The 18,731-nt window shown below is 43.9% G+C and overlaps 1 protein-coding gene across 1 annotated transcript; it reads right to left on the reverse strand.

Annotated features, from left to right (window-relative positions):
• Positions 1-4,536: 4,536 nt before the first annotated feature.
• On the reverse strand, positions 4,537-17,729 carry taok3b (TAO kinase 3b; the record flags this gene model as incomplete). The annotated part of the gene is made up of 7 exons (XM_083657900.1): positions 17,517-17,729; positions 17,289-17,417; positions 16,138-16,341; positions 10,601-10,840; positions 8,037-8,249; positions 6,532-6,714; positions 4,537-4,698 (listed from the first exon to the last, which is right to left on the reverse strand). Exons 1-7 carry the CDS (start codon positions 17,700-17,702, stop codon positions 4,537-4,539), a joined length of 1,317 nt encoding a protein of 438 aa, XP_083514026.1. The 5' UTR covers positions 17,703-17,729.
• Between the last annotated feature and the right edge of the window lie 1,002 nt (positions 17,730-18,731).

Here is an 18,731-nt window from a genome sequence, read left to right on the forward strand (position 1 = left end):
GTATTTTAGAATCCTGGATTACTCACGGTACTTTGGCTTTACTCAACAACCGACAAAGGAGGCCTATTAGTGTCTACAATATGCCTCATCATCGCATCATGATGCTGTACAATATGTGACTTGTGTTAAGATGGGTATGTCACAGATTACTACCACCACCACTATCTTCATCATCATCATCATCGTCATCAGCATCACTTGGATGGTGACTTCTGCTTAGAGACACACATGTTTAGCAATACTACAGGAAATGCATCATGTGTAAATGAAAGTTCACACATTGTAAAACAGGTCACACATTGTAAAACAAAGTTGTCTGTTGCCTCGTCTGTTATCTCACATGTGTGGGAGTAACAGATCTGAAACAGCTCACAACATGTTGTTGGTTGCACTATCACATTGTCCAGGTTTAAAAAAATAATTCAGGCGAAACGGCTGCGTTTTGGTTCCCAACATTCACACCAGATCGAGTTGCCGGCGAAACCACTACTGACTACTTGAGAAAAGTCAGGGGGAACTCGACGTACCGCAGCCCCAACGTCAGCGTTCTCTCTCAGGTAAAGGTTAACCACCCCTCTCTGCCAACCCCCGGGGTTTTCCAGTTGCCCCTGAGGGGATAATACTACAGGGGTTGTGGTGGTGAGGTAGGTATGAAACTGCTGCAGATGGAGCCCGCAGACTGTCAACATTTCAAGGAACTTGGAGTTGAATTCTTGCCAGTATATACAGACATAAAAAGCACCTAATCAACACTCAGATCAAGCAGGTTCACAGGCTTGTGGAGACCTCGAATGTAATCGAGGAACAGGAAGCCCAATAGGCCTAGTGTAACTTCCCTCACAACTACCATGCAGCAGCGGTGAGATTGACTGAAAACTGTTCCCTTTCAAGGTCCAAGGTCAAAGTTCTCTTTGATGCATGCAGCCTAAAATACAATAGCATGTATTAAAGGCTACGTTCACACAGCCATCCCTAGTGCTTGAATCTAATCCCCCCCCCCCCTAATTGACCCAGGTCAGTCTTTTTCATGACTGTGTGAACAGTACAAGTCACATTGAAAGTGACTTTTTTAAAGACGACCTGGGCTACTTTCAAATGTGGAAAAACATCCGATTCGAATCTGATGTTTTGGAATGTGACTCCGGTGTGAACAGACATCTGGCCCATATCTGACTTAATGCTTCAATGTGACTTTTACGTCATTCCAGAGGGACATTCGTCACTATTCTGTACTGGCGGGAGGAGGGATCGGACCAAGCGGGCAGATTGTGATTACAAACATGGAGGACAGCTGCGAGGGAGCTAATCAGTGGAGGGACAGTGAGGTTTTAGACCTTATAAGTATTAGCAAGAAGTAGCAGCTATTGCTCCACAGAAAGCCATCATTAAAATTTTGGCTCTATTTCTCCTCCTTGCTATCATCTGCTCCTGTATTCTCTGGCTTCCACTGCACAATAACTTGTAAATTAAACCGTAAACAACAGATGAAACAACATCGTCAGCTACCCCCGTGTTTACTGATGTCTTCTTCCGGGTTTACGTAGAACAGCAGTGTGCTGCGTGTGACGTTATTGTTGTTCTTCTGCGCATGCGGGTCACTTCATGTCCGTGATCTGTTCACACTGGAGTCTGATATGGGCCACTTTTAAAAAGTCTGTGTGAACAGCCACACACAAAAATCAGATGTGACCAACAAATCAGATTCAAGCACTAAGGTTTGCTGTGTGAACGTAGCCTTTTGACGCAATGTAGGCAGTGGAGGTCATATCATTTTCTTTACCAAGAAAAAACAAAAGTGAGCAGTCCTGCAACAAGAGACTCAAATTCAACCACAAATGAGAAATGCTTTGTCATACAGTGTGCAGGATGTTGATCAAGACACCTTTTTTCTCAACAGAATCTCTTTTATTTTGTCTTTGAACTGCACAGGAAATGGTGAATAAGGTTGTTTAGGAAAGTCCCCTTTATTCTAGCTAAATACATCCTTCTATGAAATTAAAAATCACACAAATTTGTAAGGTCCCATAACAGTTATGAACCAACTCAAGCAAACCCTTTTCAACACACACCGAAGCACCCCCAATAGCACTGCCATGGAACCATTTTGTCCACAAAGCATCAGTTATAATTTGACACGATGAAAGAGGCCTTAGTGCGTCATGAGACAATTTATCCACAAATTTCGAAAGGTTCGTGAAGAGGTGCGAAGGTCGAAAGATCTAGAGGAGCCATTCAACTTCAGCACATGCTCCGGTCAAAACAGTAAACATTACAATTAATTTCAGAATTTAGGTCTCTTTCTACCCCAGATGAGGAGCGTAGTGGGGGGGTCGGGGGGTAAACCAAGGTAAACTGAGTTTACCCACCTCTATGAAATGAGGCTGAGTATTCACTCTAACTATTTTCAGATCAACTATAAACCAACAAGGTGGGTCAACTACAGAGGTGGGTCTCTGTATTTACCACGACACCCCTGACCCAGATGTATATGGTGACATAAGTGGACAATGAGAGGGTTTGCTTTCTATCATCATCATCATCATCATCATCATCAAAAAATATAATAAGATTTTATAATATCACTCCAGGTCTCAATAACTTCTCTGTTCAAGGGACATTATATCCTCTATCTCTCACCCCTATGAGGAGCATGACTGAACACTGATACAAGTTGTAGCTCTGGGGAAGAAAGAAGAAGGAGAAGAAGAAGAAAACAAGCAGGTAATGAGGCACCTGTCAAAATGTAACAAGGTTGCATTCAAGACCACCACATGAAACAATGTTTCAATCTGACCTGTGATAAAATAGTATTTATTTTTTTAAATACATATACTTCATTTTTAGAGGGATTCATTGCATGGGGGGTACTCTATGTCACGAGTGTTTTTGAAAAAACGTAATAGTAGGGGTTTCAAAATGCGTCACTTTTACATTTTGTAAAATCCAGTCTTCTTTCCAAGACAAAAATATACAAGGCTAAAGGTGGTATATTAGAAATTAAGCACCAAACAATTATCTTTCCATTCAATATAATGGAACCATTGTGCAACCGGTTCAAATGACAATAATGAACACTGCAAATCATAAATTATGTAATCTCATCGTTAGACATTACTCGAATGCAACCCAAGCCAACAACTTGTTCGGTTAACTTTGTAACCACCGATCTGAAAAAGATCAGTGTACTAATAGGACGTCTGTGATTCCATTTAACAGCAGTTATACAATCTGATAGTCTAGTGGTTTGACTTAGCAATATATTGAGCTATTTGTATGACCATCATATCTCTATAACAAAACAAAAATGAAGCAAAAAATCTTTATCATTAAGCTCTGTTATCAGCAGTAGACCAGTGTCTCTGTATATTCTAGCTATATTGTCATGTACAAATATTCATATCAAAAGTTATACAGCACAATTCTCACCATTTTCCTTTACAAGAACTTTGATTAGTGAACATTAAATGATTCACAAATTGATGGGACAAAAAAAAAATGGTGCCGGCCTTGTTAAATAAAACATAGGTATAAAAAAAACAAACATAAATAACTAAAATCTTGCTTCATAGGCACAACTTAAATAAAGGCATTTGTGAAATTATCATATAAAATATGGCGCTTATGTCCAGTATCCATAGGCTTAAAACAAAAAAAAATGCTATGACCACTTTTATTTACAAACAGCTAAAATCTCTGACAGATTCATGCTTCACTTCACAACCTGAATTTGTCCTTAAAGTGCATGCAATAATAAGCAGTATTACCAAGTGGGTCTTGAATTGTGATAAGATAAACAGGTTGATCAAACTAATGCCAATTGATCCTACATACCAAATAATGAAAAGGTAAGAACTGTTGCCTAAGAAAGTGAGGGACCACAGTATACTGTATGCATAAGCACAACATGGAAGTATGAGAAAAGAAAAGAAAATAGCTCCGACTTGATCCAGTGACCCCCGTACGTACGTACATTATTATTCACATTCTGAGAAAAGAAGAAAAGGAAGAAAACAAAAACTGACAAAGCAGCTTAACACCACGGGGAGTCCGCGGCACACATTCCACAATGTCCCTCAATGCAACACACGCATTAAGCATCATACCGTATGAAGAGGATGGGTTTATATTTAAACATATCAAAGTGCCCATTTTTACTAAAATTTCCTGATTTATTCAATTCATACCAAAAGGAGGAAATGGCATGGAGGAAAGAGTCTGTTAGAATTGTGTGTGGTTCAATTTGTTATTTCCAACACATTAACTTTTGAGTTACACTGACTAGTTTTGATTTTATTGACATGGTGTAGAATATTTTTCTTTTACTTCCCCCCCCCCCTTCAAGTTTCACAAAAAAAGTTCTCATTGCACATAACACCTTGATTCTGAGATGCAATATCTAAGAGAGAAGAAAGCAAGAGAGAGAGAGAGAGAGAGTTATCCGGCTTTTGTCACCATGGATGTGACACAATGATCGAGTGGACGTGAAAGGGCACGGACATGTGTACCGTACATTGTCCTCTGAAGATACATCCACTTTCATCTGTTGTCCTCTTTGGGGAAGTCCAGAGATCCCAAGCTTCCAAACCCAAGCCTAGCACTGTCTGAATCAAAACCATCCGTTTCTCTCTCCTGGCGTTCGAAAAGATGCTTGATCTTTTCAGTACGTTCCTTCTGAAGTGAGGCCAGTTCCTCTTCAATCTGTAATCGAGGAAAAAAGAGGAGTATGTAACTGTTTGGCATGATGTTAAATCATGGTCACAGAATGAAAGCTAAACTCCAACAAACTGCTAGTCAATATGTTCTTGTCAACAGAGGCAACAGGTTCTCGTTTTTTAGTTAGTCAAAATACGCAGATTTGTCACGCCCCCCTTGGCACATTAATGGCGATGTGAAACGGTCCCTTTCACGTCATATGCATCAAAATATGACTCAATATGACATGTGGCACGTTCCTCCACAGACACCGGCTCTTCCTGCTTTCTTTATCGGCCAAATAACCAGGAAGACAGCTCTCTTGTCGGTTACGTTTAGGCAAGCACAACAACTTGGTTGGGTTTAGGCAAGTAAAACAACCTTAGGTTTAGGGAACAAAAACTTGGTTGGGGTTAGGGTTCGGTCGAGATTCAAACCAGATCTCTTCTGACGAGAAGATTATAAGTCAGCAAGGCTATCGGGTGTGCCTCTCCCACCGCTTCTCCCAGGCACGACTGTGTTAAACCTCAGACTGCTATTACATTCACCCAGCGAGCATTTTTTGGTTGAAAAGACGTTTAAAAAACGTGCAAAGAAGGTTTGAAAGTGAAAGTTTTTTCACCCACTATTTGCAGACGTTGATTGAACGTTCAGATTTAGATCATATTTCACCAGGATCTTAAATAAAAAATTCAGTACAAGGGATTCGAACCACATTCAAGCCAGAGCACTCTATGCACTGAGCTATACATTTACTTATAATATGTAAGGAGCAGGGCACATTATATACTCTATCTCGCACACAACTTGTAGACTACACGATTGTATGATACCACAGGCTCAACGATCGGGAAGACAAGTTATTTTATGTGATGTGTACGAGACTATTATATTATGTAACAGACTAAATTTATGTTGTGTGTGTGTGTGTGTGTTCATCTATAGGCTGTACGGCTTCAGAGGTAACTTCATTTAACACCAGAAACGCAGGGGGTACACAGAGCCTCGTATACAGTCTGTTACAATAACATAGCGTGCCCAGAGCACCTCGTTCCGCACTTGGTGGTGCAGACCGGTGCAGACTTGCTTTGGTCTAGTCAGTCACAGCTAGTAGCTAGCTAGCGAATAAGTACTTGCGCATGCGCGTTGCTGCAGGAACTCAATTCATTATTTTATAGTATTGCGCTAAACTATTAACCATAGTTGTGTCCTGGAAGCTTTTTGCTGGCACCACATAGCCTATAGTCCCATATTTATGATAATTCATGTGACATAAAATGCGTTGAAATGTAGTTTTCGTGTAGACCAGATTTCAACTCTCAGTTACACAATAAAATGGACAAATGCCAATTCACACACTATCAATATTGTCTCTATTCCAAGCTACAACAAATGTTTTAACAATATGATTAACCAAATTGTGTTTTTTTTTACACGTTGACGTTGTAACCGCATTTTAGCCGGTTGAAAAGAGGGTGAAATTAGGTCTTAGACGTTCAAACCCAATATCACCCAGATTTAAACTAAAAATCAACATTGAAAAAACGTTTTGTGCTCGCTGGGCAAGACCACTGGGGGTTGCCACGAGGCGATCTCCAGACAGTCCGACGGCCCTTCTTATGCATATTACGACACATCGGCAATAATGATGCCGAGGGGGCGTGACAAATCAGCACCTAGGGAATGATAACGGGTTGTCATATAGGTGTCCGCCTATTATATCTATCTTCAAGTCATTTTTTTGTCCAACCTTTACCAACCTATCTTGACGTCATTTTATACAAAATGACACTGTATGCCACTTATTTGAATGAAGTATGGTATCAATCTTAAACCTGCCTTCTGTTCAAGGTGGGCTCTGCGTATGGAGACCTTCTGCTCGAGCTTCTGCCGCTCTCGCTCGTGTTGGGCCTCCATCTGTGACTTGGTTTTGCTCTGGTAGGCGTCCAGGAGCTCCATCTCCTGCTTCAGCTGCTGCTTCAGAGCTTGGCACTCCGTTTCCTGCTCCGCATCTAAACGTATCTAGAGACCAGGCAAGACAGAGGCAGTCGCACCACACGTTAACAACGAGCCTATGTTAGAGCTCCTTTATCAAGCGGCAGACAACAATTTTTTTTCTTTTTCTTTTCTCCCCGATTTTTTAGCCCATTTTTATCCCCCGTTAGTGCTCATTTTAATTTATTTATCCTGGTTGCTGCTCCACCCTCTGCCGATCTGGGGAGAGCCGAAACTGGCTCCATGCTTCCTCCGAGACATGGGCAGTTAGCCAGCCGCTTCTTTTCACGTGACAGGGGAAGCTTCACCGGTAGGACATAGCATGTGGGAGGATCACGCTATTCCAACGAGTTCCCCTCCCTCCGAACAGGCGCCCCTAACGACCAGAGGAGGAACCACTTCAGCGACCAGGATATTGCATGTTTTGGTGAAGGGGGTTCCTATATGAAGGAAACCCCCAGGGGTCACGGGGAGAACATGCAAACTCCACACAGAAAGGCCCTTTTGACGACCCCACCCGGGCGGCGGGCACTCGAGGACATGCGGACGGGCACGCACTCCTTCAGCGCTCACAGCATCCCAGGTGGGAATCGAACCCAGGACCTTCTAGCTGTGAGGCGATCTCTATTGGAATGTCAAGATATGAAGCAGGTGACAGGGAAAAAGCTGTTGTGATGACTAGTGGGCTTGATCTTAATGGACCATATTCCAGAAGAAGGCGTTTAGAACAGTTAGGGTTTTGTGAGTGGGCAGGGTTGGTGAAAATCCTTCCTGTCTTTTTATTATTCAGTCCAGTGTATTGCAGCTCCTTGGTAAAAGACTGTGTGCCACACTAGAGGATGTGAGTGTAGTTTTGGTTATTGATCTAAAAAATTGGACCAGCTTCCTCATTTTATAGCTACTGCAGAAAGAACATTGGTTGGTTCTTCTTGATCAAGCACAAGATGTTCTCACACCATTTGAGGGTGCTGCTGCTGCTGGTCCCCAGGAACAAAGTGATGTTTTACTGAAACATTTGCGCAGTAAGCTAGGCCTATATGAAATGTAATGGTATTAACTTCAATTATCTGCAAGGGAACTATCCACTAATCACAACAATGTCAAGTGCCCAAAATATATTCCCAATATGGAGATAAGTGCACGCGTTACATCAATAATCAGTTGGGCACATGAATGCACATGTAAACACATCTGAAATTCTAACAAGACAACAGCATTTTAAACATAAATATTGCTACTGTTTTTGTGAGGATACTTTTACTGCAACTGTATTCTACACACAAGTGTAGAAGACGCAAACAAACGGATACTTTTGCTATTCATTAAAATGTGCTTCAATATCCTCGTACCGCTTGTGAAGCCATCATCTCGTTGATGCTCTGCTCATACTGCTCAGCCAGCACGGCCAGCTTGCGTGTCTGCTCCTCTTTGAGGGCCTTCAGAATGGCCCTGTGGTCGCCTTTGGGAGAGACCTCCAGCTGATGGTTCCTCAGAGCCTTGTACTGCTTGTTCTGCACCTTGCATGTATCCTGGAACTGTTTCTTAATCTGCATCTCCAGCATCTTCAGAGGATTCAAACAGAAATAAATGTTAATGTCGTGTTTTTTCCACGTTATATTCAGACGGTTCTTTAGCTTAAGAGCCTAAGAATGTGAACATGTAATGCATGCTTTAGGTCTTTGAAAAGACCCATACAAACGTCAACAAAATGCAGTACCAATTAACCTGAGCTAATCTATGGCACAGGAAAACGATTTCAATGCTAATATTCAGTGGAAATCTCATGTTTGTACATTGCAGGAGTAGTCACAGACCAGGTGGAACTAGAATGCGTGGATTGATTCTCTAGTCATCATGCAAACATTTAAGGGCATTTGACGACATATTTAAAATTCATCCTTGCATGGAATAAAACAAACTGTTGCTCATTAATGTGACCAAAGTAATTTTAATAAAATATATATGCCACAATCAAGGGGCTGTGGCTCAGGAGGGAGAGCGGGTCGTCCACTAATCAGAAGGTCGGTGGTTCGATCCCCGGCTCCTCCAGTCCACATGTCGAAGTGTCCTTGGGAAAGATACTGAACCCTGAATTGCTCCCGATGGCTGTGCCAGCACCCTGCGTGGCAGCTGGCTGCCTTCGGTGTGTGAATGGGTGAATGTAGGCACATTGTAAAGCGCTTTGGATAAAAGCGCTATATAAATGCAGTCCATTTACCATTTACCAAGATGATCACATGCTAAGTTGCATACATAACTGACGCTGTGTGTGGGAATGAAAAGCAAGTAGAGAAAACCGGTGTTGGTGCCTTCAGAAATCGCTCAGGTAGGCATTTGATTGGCTGTAGGTCAGGCACATGGTGGGATTAACATGGGCAAAATGGCAGACCGCTTTAGATTAGCTCACAAGCTAACACTAAGCTACTGATGTTATCAGACATGATAGACATTACAAATATGAATCAGGGTTAGGGTTAGACCCCGTTGTAAACCCCATCAGATTTGGTTGAATTTGGGGATGAACTTGAAGATATTTAGAAAAAGAACTGAGTTTGAGCTTTATATTTTTGTATTTTCTTATTGCATGGAGAGAGAGAAAATGAACTAACTATCTTTTATTCTGAGTACATTTTTTATGAGCTGGTTTACTTTTATTCAAGTAGATTTTTAACACAGTCATTTTACTTCTAAATTATTTAAGTAAAAGTTCATCAAAGTAACAGTAGGCCTACTTTTACTTGAGTTAAAAAAGAAATATATATATATATATTTTTTTTACTCTTTCCACCCCTGGCCACAATCACTCAACCAAGCTATGCATTTTAGTTTCTCCTGGTTCTCAGACTACTCTTTCAATGGGTATTAATTTCAGTGAAGATCAGCATTAAAAAAGAGTTTGCGATACCTTTGAACATTTCACTTTGCATAAGAGTATTCACTTCTCTCGCCAGTAGCTCCAAATAAGACATTCTATTCTCACTAAATGACGTGGAATAGATGAAGGGAGCAGAGAAGATTGGAGTTGGAGATGGGACGGCTTAAGAATATTTTGGATGAAGCAACATGACATAAGGTAATAATGGTAATGTTCCTTAATAATCCTACTTTTCTATTGAGCAATCTAGAATCTTTACATCTTGACATCACTGTCGGGATGGGTCTAAGTCAGATCCAACTAACTTATGGGTGGCCAAACTACGGCCCGCGGGCCAACTGCGGCCTGCTGCCCGTTTTTAAATGGCCCGCCATGAATTTAGCTTTTTTTTTCTGTTAAAAAAAAACGAAAAAACATGGTCTATTTATTTTTAAATATTTTTAATACTGAATGAATGTTTAATACTAATGTTATGTTAAATTATCTCTCTTGACCTGTTGGCACAGGAAAAGAAAATTTGAAAACATACAGAAATACCCATTGTAATAGGTGAGCACATCAATAAACTATGTGTCATATATTTATTTAGGTAGAAATTAAATTTTTGATTTTTCTGGTCCATTTTCTTTGCCGCGAAAACTGCCGCGCTTAATATTGTTTGGCCCGCGACTCCTTATATTTTTCTGTATGCGGCCCACAACCAAAAACGTTTGGCCACCCCTGAACTAACTGGCCAAAGATACAGTGGCCAGACATCTTCATATACCTAGTGGAAAAAGCCCAGCGTTTATACGGCAACAATACATCTTTTCCCGGTATTCCGGAGGATCTTGCCAGTTTCACTCCTACTTGTTTCCTCTGATTTTCTGCCACCACAATGTGACGTAACCCGCAGTGACGTAACCCATGACGTCCACTCCAAAGTAGTCTAGTCTGAATGGATATTGACTCACAAACTTACATTCAATGTGGTCTAAAGCCAACGGTAATGTGCAGCATTGAATGTGAATGACTAGTGGAAGTGAACGTTGCATGCACCTTGAGGTTTCTGGGCTGCTGCCGCTGCTCCAGCGTGTGTTTCCTGTGTAGTTCTCTCTGCCGCCGGCCGTTGTACTCCTCCTGGTTCTCCAGCTCTGTCTGGTGCTGCAGGCGGATGAGTTCCACACGGAGCCTCTGCAGTGTGTGCAGCTGCCTGCGCTCCAGCTCCTGGGTGGACTCATCCTGCCGGATCATCAGGGCATGTTCCATCTCCTTCTGGGTCCTCTTCTTGTTCAGCTCCTGGAAGGGAATCTTTATTAAAATGCCATTTCAATGATAAACACACATACATTCTTCTTTCAATCATTTCTATAAGGCTTGCTGGATGATTTACTACTAGTGGTGGACACCGATACGATACGTCTGTCTGTCTGTTTGTCTGTCTGTCTGTCTGTCTGTCTATCTATATATAAAAGGGAACTAGGGCTCTGTCTATCTGTCTGTCCCACTGATATCTTCAGTGATGTCATAAATTCACTCACACACACACACACACACACACACACACACGAGACAGACGCACACACACACACACACACACACACACACACACACACACACACACACACACTCCAGTGATGATGTCATCAGTGATGTCATAAATTGTCACATCATCATAAGAAGTTGTGAAGTCATCAGTGATGTCATAAAAGTAGGTGTGACCTCATCAGTGATGTCTAAAGAGTCCCACTGATGATGTCATCAGTGATGTCATAAGAGCAAAATCAAGTCCCAGGGGCAGACACTGAAAGAAGTGGGAGTCTGGCTTCAGACCCCCATCTTCAGCCATGGACAGCTGTATGTTGCCAGCTCCAGGACAGGTGCTCCAGCATCCCTGAAGTATGCCATCAAGGAGCAGCCAGGGCGAGGCCGCGCAGTGGGCAAGCTACAGTACGTATGCGAGCTGCAAGGCCAGCTCGGCGAGCTGTATCCCTTTAAGACCACGAACCGCGTCACGCGCTTCACGGTCTTAAAGGGATACACACACAAATACTGCATCAGGTATCAATGGGTTAAGATAGCAAGTATGAGAGATGATGGACTACAAACACAAAAGTGGGTTGAAGTGAAACTGAAAGAAGCAGCCGTAAAAGAACAAACCCAGATCCTGTGCAGACCCGCCATGGCACTCCCTCTAGAGGCCATCTGACGAAGCACATCACCTCACTGAGCGTTCCTGACTGATTGAATGACTGCCTGCCTGCCTGCCTGACCTGAATTTGGCCTGTGATGCCCTTGGCTGTGCCGTGGAGAAAAAAAAACAACGCTTCCAGAAATAGCCAGTTTCTTTAAAAAGAAAGACGAGATAGCATCCAGGACCAGGTCCACTGAGGAAGAGCCGACCACACCTGCTAGCAGTGTGCCATTCAACACTAATGGAGAAGACCAACGGAGACTGCCGCCATTTATCCAGAGAAGTTAGACCTAATGTCAAACGGTATATTGTGTCCATGGGGCAATGCGAAACCCCTGGGCCCTTTCCCACAGGATCCACCATGGGGCAACCGCTGCTTTTTTTTTTTTTTACTAGGCCCTACCTACTACACCAGCAAAACCACATCTGGTTTTGTGATACCAAGGGCATGGCTGTGCTACTCGCCCAAGCTAGATGTAGCTTGGGCGTCTCGTCCTTCGGATGAGACGTTAAACCGAGATCCTGACTCTCTGTGGTCATTAAAGATCCCATCGGCACTCTTCACAAGAGTAGGGGTGTAACCCCGGTGCCCTGGAGGGTGTAACCCCGGTGCCCTGGAGGGTGTAACCCCGGTGCCCTGGAGGGTGTAACCCCGGTGCCCTGGAGGGTGTAACCCCGGTGCCCTGGAGGGTGTAACCCCGGTGCCCTGGGGGGTGTAACCCCGGTGCCCTGGCTAAATTCCCACACAGGCCTTCCTTCAATCATGGCCACCTAATCATCCCTCACTACTTAATTGGCACATTCAGTCCTCAACTCTCCACCATGAGAGCTGATGTGTGCTGAGTGTTCTGGCACAAACTGGCTGCCGTGCATCACCCAGGTGGGAGCTGCTACACATCGGTGGTGGATGAGTTGAGTTCCCTCCACCTCCCTCCCCTGATATGTGAAGCGCTTTGAGTGTCTAGAAAGGCGCTATATAAATCCAATCAATTAATTAATTAGCCTATTGTGAGATCTGTTGACTTTTTGCAGATCGCTCAGTGCTAGATGGGAAGTCTATGTGGAAAACAAACAACTGCCGTAATTTATCCACAACTAGAAGGGCACTTGGAGAGTCTACTATATGCAAATTTAATGAATGGGTTCTTCCTTGGCACATGCTACACACACACACACACACACACACACACACACACAAAGTTTCATGAAAATTAGCATTGTTGTTTTTCTGTAATCCTGCTAACAAACGGACAGACAGCACCGAAAACATATTAACCAACTTGAGGTAAAAATCCATCATGAGACGTCTTCTGTACGGAACTATCAACAAGGATATAGCGGACATTCTTCAGGAAGCAAACTTTGGCACTGGACCTTCTGATTAATGTTTTAATCTGTGTCAAGGTGTGCTGTCGCTCATTATGTTTTCATCCGTTATGGTGATCTAACACCAGATTTTCTCATGTATAGCATATTATGTCATGTATGTCTTGTCTTCCTACTAGGCCCTGTCTAATGTCTGCCTTCTACTGTACATACTTGATCATTTTCATGCAGCGAGTGTGCCCTCTAGTGGTCGAAACCTACTTTTTCGAGTTTTTCATTCAATCTGCCCAATGGCTAACCTAGAACCCCCCTCACACCCCCAAAGCAACCGCTGTGAGGAGAGGGGGTTGGGTTTATAGGCCCGTTTCACAGCAACTGTCCTCCTGATGTTGGGTTGACTTCCTCATTTACCACTTCTAAACAGCTGCTGTGAAAAGGGTCTAAAGACTGTAACATTATAATATAGCCTACAGTTGTACCTAACATCAGTGATTGAGTTGAGCGGTTGTAGACAGTTTTCACGGAAACGGCACAGTTCCGAAAGGGGCTAGTCAGGCCTGTCCTATTATAGCCTTGTAGCAAAACACCGCAACAGGAAGTGAGCTGGGGTTCAATTAATTTAGAATGTTGATGTCGTCAAGTTAAAACCATCTATAGCTAGATTGTGCTGTTAGTATAGATTATTTTGTAAATGTTATAGTTGTGTGGATTTATAGTATTCGGTAGGTTAGTTCGTGATTTTAGATCCACTATGACCGTGTTGGTTAGCTGTTGTGGTCCCCAGCTCCAGCAGGCAGGCTGGGTGGGTGGGTGGGTGCCTGTGTTTACTTGGGTTGCCACGAGCTAAGACACAGCTCTCCCGGCATAATGTTACAGAAACCTAACAATAAATAATAAAACGGACACATATTTCCAGAACCTACCACTCAGGCTAGCATCCCCTCCAAGCTATGGGGCACGTCGAAGCCACCGCGAGCATATACCTTCGGTGCATAATACCTACCGAGCACAACTAACGTTATCCACTGAGGCAAACTGCTGAATGACACCGCGCATGCGCTAGCATCCATTGGATTACACCCCCACTGCCCCCTCCTCCCAGAAAGATGCATTATTATTATTATTAATATTATTGTTGTTGTTGTTGTCTTGGGGGGTTTAGTCGTCCTTTAAATCTGTGCTTTCACTGCCTTCATTGGCTACTGACATGACTTAATGTTACCGATGCGAGGGGGCGGGGCCTGCGTTCACCATCTTGCATAGGTTGAGGCCACGTCTCGTCATAGACGCTGGTTTAGCTGGCTCAGCCTGGCTGGGGGCGTGGTCAGGGTGGGGTAAAAAACCCCATTCTATCCATTCAGCAAAGTTAGAATTTAGCCGATAGCCCAGCCCAGGCAGACACGATCGGGGATTTAACCACCGCAGTAAACGCACATCTGAGCAGACGTCTTGTGTTCTGCTCTAGAACCCCCAAACCCTGTAGTTTAGAGCCGCAGCACCGTCTTTTGGTGAGTCAGCCCATGAGATATATGGGCGGTTTTACCCCACTCGCGCGCCAGCCGTTTAACATTTTGTGGGCGTTCCCAGACATTAGACATCTCTATTGGCGCCCGGCGCTGCCTCGTTATGCCCCCTGCTGGCCATATTAAGATCCTACTGTGTATTTAATGGCTTTGTAAAGTAAGTATCCAAGGTGACGGCTCAGGAGAACACATTTAACGTATCACCTCTTACAGCGTCTGGCCAGATTTAAAGAGGACATGAAACATTTCATCATGACTCGAGTTCATTTGCATTTCACCTAAAAAAACAGGAACAGGAAACTGCTTTCAAGTCGGAAATGTACCTAGATTTGCTAGAAAGATGAACAACAGTTCACCTTTTCGCCAACTGGGGCGCTGCTCGACGACATCACTTGGGCAGGGCCGTAGCCAGGGGGGTGAAAAGTGTGGACGATTCCAAGGGCCCTTGACTGACAGGGGCCCCCAAATTTCTAAATTGGGCTTCAAATGGCCAAAATTTTCGGCGGCATCCGTGGGCCCGATGTGATATCCTTTTATGGGGCCCGAAATCCCTGGCTACGGCCCTGGGTGGCTGTACAGTACAGTACAGTACAGTACAGTACAGTACAGTGGAGTACAGGCACACAGGCTCACAACATATGCTGTTGTGTTTCTGACTTGGGTTGTGGTTGCTTTGATTCATCAAAACATTCAAAATCCTTACTACTGTACTGTACAGTCAGCCACCCTAGTGGTGTCATCAAGGAGTGCATTACAGTAGTTGGCGAAAAGCTGACACATTGCTCATCTTTCTAGCAAATCTAGGTACATTTCAGACTTGAAAGCAGTGTCCTGTCTTGTCTGAGGTGAAATGCAAATGAACTAGAGTCACATGATCAAATGTTTCATGTAATCTATGTTTAATAGTATGGCCTCGCTGTCCTGATGAGAGAATACTAGGGGTGTCACGATACACTCAGTTCACGATACGATACGATACACGATATTGGGTTCGCGATAACGATACGATACGATATTTTAACAATATTTTTTTGCGATCGATTTGTAAGTTGAGGGGGCATCCTCCACGCTAATTTGAGTCATTTCACCATTTTCATCCTCCGTGTCTGTAACGTTCCTCGTCTGTTCAAACAAAGCAATGAAAAGGAGAGCGAGCATGCAATCAGATGCAGACCAGTGCCACCGTGTTCAGCTTCTTTTTCTCGCGATACATATTGTCACGTTTTGATATTGCGATATATTGTGACATCCCTAGAGAATACCGTCTGAAATAATGCCATATGGCATCGACATTTTAATTATAACTACGATCAACCCATAATAAGTGCAACAGGCATTTATCCGGCCTATCAATATTTATTTTTCTAAGTAAATCAATGTACAGTATCAATACACCTGTGGAATCTAATTTGATTTGGAGTTTCCATGGTCGTAGAGAGTCGGGGATTCGACAGGTGGGCAGGGGGAGTGTGTAGGGTTGTCCCCCCGTCTCTAAGTTGCAGTTCAAATGATGTGTGTGATTTTGTGTGTGTGTGGGGGGAAAAGCACATTACCTCTCTCATTTGTTCCTGTTCAAACTCATGTCTCTTGACCAACGTCCGGCGTTTGAGGGCCCTACAGCTCCTGTCGTAGACAAGCCTCTGCTGGTTCAGCAGGTGGGCCTCCTCCTCGGCCTGAGAGCGCTGTATGGTTTCTTTGTGCCGGGACATACGTTCCTGCCTCTCCTCCTTGGGTGTATCAGGGTCTTCGCTCATCTCCTATGACACACCCGCATACAAACAGCAAATACAAACATAGCAGAATGAACAGAATGAACGGGGGTAAAAAAAATCGGAAACAATGCCATCAATAATTGTAAATGCATGTTATATTCACCTTATGTAGCCACGCCCAATTGACCCGGTTGTGCGGTTGTGTCACGACTTCCGGCTAAAAAAAAGAAAGAAAAAGAAAATGGCCGGCTGCTCCAACATCATCTAACTCTGAATTAGCTAATAATTTAGCCAATTGTATGTAACATACCAAATAAAAGCAAACGGCAATGTATAAGAATGCAACGCCATGTAACTGGCTCGTTAATTCTCGCATCCCAGGGAATTACGTTAACGTCTGCGGGTCTTATTGACGTAAGTGGCTCGAGCGCTCGGAGGAGAGAAAACCATCTGAAGCTTTCTTTGTTGGAGTCCAGGTATGTTTTACAAGAAAGTGCTCGTCATTGTCGACGATAACGTTATCCGACCTGGCAAACAGTGGATACTCCGCTTGCTTGCTGTGTACCCGAGCTCAAAGTAGTAGGCTACGTTCTTTGTTTTACCCCCTGCACTGTCCGCTACACACAAAAAAATCTTCTTCTGACGTTCTTTTGTATTTCGCGCCGTGACCAGCGGAAGTGTTAACACGACCCGGAAGAATTTGGCCCACCCCCGGCCCCGGCCCGCGTATGAACATAAGGTGAATAGAACTTAGTAGATGTAACACATGTTAAGGGCTCGCCCATGGGATGGAGCGGGATTTGAACCGCCGACCTCCCCGCTTCCAAGGCGCACACGCTAACCACTATGCCAAGGGAGCTTGGCGGAGCTGGTTTTAACGGGCCTTTTTATACTGGGGGAGTGAGTTTAACCAACACACTCGCTACCACTCGGGACTCGCAGTCATTCGGTTACATTGATATAGATGTATTTGTTCATAACATTGTATTTACTTCTTTGATCTTATCTTTGCAATGCCTGTACTCCTTTTTCTGGTTGTCCAAGAATGTCGTCAGCTCCCTCTTTTGCTGAGCAACAATCTGTTGCTGGATCCGCCTCTCCTCAGCTGCAGCTGACTTCATCTGTGAGTGGACATGGAGATATTTCAATTAGCAGCTCTTTTGTGATCTATTGAGACTGCGAAAGGAGAAGACCTGCTATTGAGCCTTGCTGCGCTGTACCTCTTTGTCCGTTTGAGCAGCGTGGCGTTTGGCCAGTCTCTCCAGCTCAATGTAAGTGTTGTTAGCATGTGTCTCTAGTTCCTTCTGCAGCCGGAGCCTATGCTCATCCATTTCGGCCTTTAGCCTGTTCTCCAGGGCGATCAGCTGCTTCTGGTGCTGCCGCCGCATGCGCTTATACCCAGACATCTGCTCCCGCAGCTCAAAGTCCTGCTCATGCTCCTGGATCTACCTGATGACCTGGACACAGGAAGCAGGAAGTGAGAGAGCAGGCGGAGAGAAATGGCGGCATAGGAGGATGAGACAAAAACTGGGACGAAAGACAGTGTGCAAGTGTGGCTACTGAGCAAATTGAGCAACAATTCACAACAAATGCTAAAACTATCAAGCTACTGCACTCAATTTACACAACTAAATACAGATGACTATACAGCCATAATAATACTTTTAATAATAGACTTGATGAAGATTATAGTGATATAGTATTATACTAATAATTTAGGTTAACATGCATCCCTCTCAGCACCATTTTCACACCATCTATGTGAACTCCATAATGCAGCTTGGCTTTGCTGATGAATCAAGTTCATATGGAATTAATAATACAATCAAGCGATATCACTCAAATGTCAATCATTCAGTGCACTTCTTGACATCTCCCTGATAATGCTATCACTATCCGTATAGCCTACATCAGCCTAATCCGCAAGCCATCTAAGGTGTTAGAAAATGGTGCAGGTAGGGAAGCACACTGTAAAAATCTATGACCAAAAAAAAGAAAATACATCTTTTCACAAAATAGCCTAACGCAAGAGAACATAATATATACATGCAATGCACACAGTAGTGCAGAGGCAGCGAGGGGAACTAACAGAGGATGGAAAAGATGACATCCATTATACGGGCTCTGGTTGCCATGACTACAGATGTACAGCTGAGAACACAGAGACACCCCCCCCCCCCCCCCCAACACATGCGCGCACACACGCACACGCGCGACACACACACACACACACACACACACACACACACACACACACACACTGACACACACAGCACAGCAGCACACTTCTTATGCAAATGGTGGCGAGAGAGGGGGGCAGCAGCTGCCTACTACCAGAGATGCTGATTTGATGGTGGCAATGTGTTCACAGATGTTGCAGTCGGGAGCCCGGCTCTTGTGGGAAGAAGTAGGCCGCAGCTCTGGCCTGGTGTCCC

The sequence above is a fragment of the Poromitra crassiceps genome (genome assembly GCF_964638095.1).
Source record: "Poromitra crassiceps genome assembly, chromosome: 21".
NCBI classification, from domain to species: Eukaryota; Metazoa; Chordata; class Actinopteri; order Beryciformes; family Melamphaidae; genus Poromitra; species Poromitra crassiceps.